The 5,118-nt window shown below is 36.0% G+C and overlaps 1 protein-coding gene across 1 annotated transcript; it reads right to left on the bottom strand.

The window, feature by feature from the left end:
• Window positions 1–1,503: 1,503 nt before the first annotated feature.
• Window positions 1,504–4,699, bottom strand: LOC133690058 (uncharacterized protein At5g02240). The gene is made up of 7 exons (XM_062110206.1): window positions 4,335–4,699; window positions 3,284–3,552; window positions 3,154–3,190; window positions 2,967–3,064; window positions 2,693–2,754; window positions 2,005–2,128; window positions 1,504–1,858 (listed from the first exon to the last, which is right to left on the bottom strand). The coding sequence occupies exons 1-7, from the start codon at window positions 4,585–4,587 to the stop codon at window positions 1,739–1,741; spliced, it is 963 nt and encodes a 320-aa protein (XP_061966190.1). The 5' UTR covers window positions 4,588–4,699; the 3' UTR covers window positions 1,504–1,738.
• Window positions 4,700–5,118: the final 419 nt, after the last annotated feature.

The following is a 5,118-nucleotide window of genomic DNA, read 5'->3' as shown; positions in this document are numbered from 1 at the left end:
CTTACCACTTTTATCTTCATCACCCTCATTACTACTCTTAAATTTTACACTATCTTCAACATCATACTCACCCTCATTTATTCTTGAAGTTTGAGGTACCATCCAAAGTTCTACTAAAAGAAACATCACCTTCTAAGTTATCAATGCACTCATCTTTAACTTCATTAAAAAATTCAAATCCTTCCAATCAGAATAAATACAATCACCATCTTTTTCTTCTTCATCATCTTTCTTATTTTTCTCATATCCATTGCCACCCTTTTTATTTACAATATAAGTGCCAACATTGACCCTTTTATTTCCAACATTATTAATATTAATTCTTTAACTTCCAACAACACTAACATTTACCCTTTTATTTCCAACACTTTCAAAATCCTTCACTTCTTTCACTTTCAACAATGCCATATTTACCCTTTCACTACCAACATTGCTAACATCCACATCATCACCATTTTGCTCTTTTTAAAAAACTAAATTAATTTATTAAATATAAATATAAGACGCTCACTTTATGATATTTTGTTTGGTTTGTTTTTCGGGTCATTGTTCTAACGAGACACGCAACCTCTTTCGTTGTTGTCGTGCAACCTTTACGATAGCATTAGAACTATCTCAGTGAACTCTTTCTAGTGGTGAGGTGATATCTATGGTGGAGTAACGGTGAGTCTCCAACCCATTTTTTCTTTCTCCTTCTAAGTATGATAGTGACTGCTCATTTTTTACAGTTAATTATTGTTATTTTTTGTTCATTTTATTTATTATCATATTTTTTTTAATCATATTTTAAATTAACCAAATTTATTAAACTTAGCTATGTCAATGACCTAAAACTTAGATTTTTCTAACCTACGGTATAGCGAACCCTAATCCTAGCCCTCCGTACCCCCAACCCTAGCCCAACTAGTCCTTCCTCATTTCTTTGAAGCCCAAGAAAGCACTTGGCAATTGACATTGACCACACCCAATCTCCTTTCCTGTTTCTCTCAAAAACTGGAACCACCACCGTAAGGTATACAATTTACTAGACTCTAATTACAAGAGCTGGTGAAAAATGTATGCAAATGTGTGGGGTTCTTTTGAAAAAGAACTCAGGAAGATAGTGATTTATGAAGAATGTACCTTCTGTTTTTTCATTAAACCGGCTGGAAATGGCAATATCTAGGGGAAGCCGCAGGGGTTGAAAACATGCTAAGCCCCCTAGATCGTTAACACAAACAGTGGATACAGCCATACAGAATTGTTAACCTAGCTAGTTGTTTCTAGAATGAGTCCAAGGTAGAGGAGTTCCATTCCTTTTGACCATCTCACTGATGCGATCACGAGATCAATCTCATAGATATCTGGGTGATAACGAGTTCAAGTTGTGGGATCAATCTCCAAGTGGTTTGGGTTCAGTTATTAGAGCTAGCTATTTCCTTTGTATAGTAGCATAATATGTGTTGGGCTCTCGAATCATCTTTCATACACACCACGTTACAACATCACAAGCATGCAAAGAAGTTGTATTAATTTAAGACTTGACTTTATAATCCAACGTTATACATCTTTTATTTCATACATCAATTTATGTTTTACCTGCGTTAACTGGTCTTTTCATACGTTATTGCAAAGGGAAAGGAAAAGATCTACAGTTTAAAATCCTTGGAAACACACGTATCCATAATTCAAAATACTTGACGAACAACATTGAAGGAAACTAGGCACATAAATCTCATGTAGTAATGCCCTTCACAAATCAAAAACGAGCAGTGACTTGAGAAAAGAGAGCCTTAAAATTATTGGTTGGGGTGCCAGTTCCCTCTGGTTTTGAGGCCAGATCAAATGCCTTAAATTGAGCCTCTTCGCACTGTAGTGCCTGTTCGTAAGTAGAAGGGGGGAAAACATATGTGACTCAGTACTTTGAAATAACAAACCCAAACATTCAATCCTACAATGGGAGAAAGGCAGATTGATTTTGAGGAAACATCATAGTTAAAGTAGACAATTTCTTATTATTAGTACCTGAATGCAGACTTCTGCAACATCAGCTCTGGCAATGGTTCTTGTCTCTGTCTGAAGAAGCTCGTCATCTTTTCCAACAAGTAATTCTCGGACACCTCCTTCTTTGTCTTGCAGGCCTCCAGCCCTAATTATGGAAGCTCATGTCAATTGGCAAGCTACAGCAAAGCGAAGGACAACAAAGTAACAACGTGGCAAAGGAGTTGCTAAAGTTTCTATCAATCATTAATGAACAATCTAAGCTTTGCACAAAATATGATCAATGATAAAATTCATTTTGACCAGTATGTGATGAATGTGATTATGAACTTGACCATATTTAGAATTCCGATGAGAAGTGGGTAATAAACAACAACTTATTTGGGACACCGGCAGATTACATGGGGAACAGATGGCAGTTGTGTTTTGCATCCTATATTTTGAATGGATGAAGAAAATAGTCATCCAATAATATGGGTGTTCTCTCTCATAAGGTTACAGACTTGCCTTGAAAAAACAAAATGAACATGTAGCATAAACTATTAAATGGCGTGCTCCTCTACAGGGTGATTCCATTTTTTTCCTTTTAAAGACCACCTACTTCCATCATAACACATTCATTCATCAGAAATTTTTTCACATATAGCATAATATACTATATGCCCACATAGATTGATATTAAACAACCAGAGATAGCTAGTTTATCTACTACCTTATAATTGTGTATGGAACACCAGAGTCGGCCAGATACTGCTCAGCCTTTCTCTTCCAAACCTGAAACATTATAGAATGAATTAAGTTAGACTTGTGATGGCTCAAAAATAAAAGCAAATTAATGAAAGAGAGAAGACATAAAACAAAGATAAGTCCTCTAACAAAATGAAAGAGAACTATCTCTCTTGAACTGCAGAGTGGAAGGCTCACACACAATGGACTTAAAATTTGAGTTGTTCATTTTAGAAATAATATAGAAAAGGATCACGAACCAGTATATTCCCATTACCCAAACTGTTCAAGGGATGATTTAGGTTTGTTCCACCCATAGATCCAACCAGCACAATTTGCTTAACTCCTGCGGCCTTAGCTGTTCACACAAATCTAATTCAGCAAGAACATACTAGATATGCAAGGAAAGAAAATGGAATCACATGCAAGAAGGGCTGAGGGTCTCACCAGCATCTATTTGATTTTTCTGACCAATCCAGTCAACCTAAAATGAAAAAAATCTAGCATCAAATAACATCAAGAAGGAGAAACCAGTGAAGTATCAAGATCCAATTATGAGGAAAGAAATGAGGATTACCTGCTCAGGAAATGCTCCATCTTCAAAATAGAACTCAGGCCTGCCTTTGGATGGATCAGACCCAGGTTTCATCTTTGGCACTGCACTTGTCAGGATGATCAGAGAATCAATTCCTTGGATCGCAGGAATGATGCTTTCGGATTCCCTTATATCCCCAACAAAAACATCCTCAGCTCCTCCAATTTTCTCCTTGCTCTCTTCAGTTCTTACCAAACCCCTTGCAACATATTGTTCAGACCTCTCCTTCAGTTTCTTATAAACTATGGAACCTGCCACAGGTGTCTAGATCAAATCAAGCGAACTACACACATTCATATAGTGACAAACAATTCATAGCAGTTAACTGTTTTCCAAAACATAATTGCAGGAATCCAGATTTCCACTAACCCAATTGGCTTTGTGGATTTCATGTTGTTCAACATTAGGGAAAAATATTTGTGGTTCTGCTTTCTTTGCAAATATTTCATAGACATTGCATTTGGAGATTTGAAAATCACAAGTGTCATTCAACACAGCATGGAAAAGGGGAACAGAGTAAAATCTTCATACAAAACAAATTAATTTAAGAGCACTTATAGATGATCGCTCTCCATAATAAAACCTAAAAAACTTCAATCGCCTAAAATGTTATACAGAAGCATCACCTCATTCATTTTGAACGCAAAATCTTTGCTGTAAAATATTAGAGAATTCAATATATAAAACACTGGTTGCATTATCCCAAAACATATCTTTACCTCTAAGCCACAAACTGAAAATAATAATAATAATAATAATAATAATAATGTAACAGTGAAGAAAAGCATAATCTTTATTTTATTAACCTTCAAAACAAAACCTAGGAAACCCCAGATCCCAAAACCACCCACCACACACAATTCCTAAGTTTTCCAACTCTTAGAACGTCCTGAATTTCAAAAGTTCCCAGAAAATGCACCCGATTCTTTTTTCTTTTAAATACAATTATCCTTATCCCTTTTCATTTCCAGAGCTATCCCAGTAACCAAACAGAGAACATATATAAGAAAACAGAGAGCGAGAGAGATCGTACCAGTTCTGCCACCAGCTCCGGTGACAAGGACAATGCTTGGAGCCATTGAATTTGAAGCTAATACAGCGAACCCTGCTCTCCTTATGCGCGTTGTTGTTGTTAGTGACGAAGAAAATGAGCTACGACTAGCACTACTAGTGCTACTGCTACCTAAAAAGTGTACGGCCGATTGTGAAGCACACCCGTTTTTATTATTAGGAAAATGACCGGAGAAAATCAATGGAACACGTGTCACGGTGACGGTGGTTGTCATAACGATTTTATATTACTCGTACTGGCTTTGAGACGTTGAGTTTGTTTCCATCGGAGAACGGCTCAATTAATTATTTTGGGCCGTTAAATTGTTTGTGCTTGTTGCCGACCAAACCCTTTTCCTTATCCTTTACTTCGGTAGCTATTCGTTTCTTTCCTTTTGAGCCAATTATTCTTTAGTCCCTCTTTCTTAACGATATTATAACTTAGTACCTTCTGTTTATAAATCTCATAAATTAGTCCCATCATTCTGGTTGATTTTCATCTTGTTAGGGTATTCATTGGTTTTTTCTAATTATTTCCAAATCTTATATCTTGCTTTTTCGTAATATAAGAGAAGAACCTCAAGCTAAGAATAATAAATAATAACATTAATCACTAAGTTATAATTACATTAAAACAACAGGGACTAGAGAATAATTTACTCTTTTCTTTTTCAACTAACTCATCTTATCATTATGGGGGGGAAGCACGTAAAATCAACGTGGCTTGTGGTCTTCTTGCTGCCACATCAACACCTATTTTAATTTAC

Source organism: Populus nigra, chromosome 3, assembly GCF_951802175.1.
Source record: "Populus nigra chromosome 3, ddPopNigr1.1, whole genome shotgun sequence".
Lineage (NCBI taxonomy): Eukaryota > Viridiplantae > Streptophyta > Magnoliopsida > Malpighiales > Salicaceae > Populus > Populus nigra.
The sequence above is the reverse complement of the archived record's forward strand: the minus strand, read 5'-3'. Positions and strand labels throughout refer to the sequence as shown.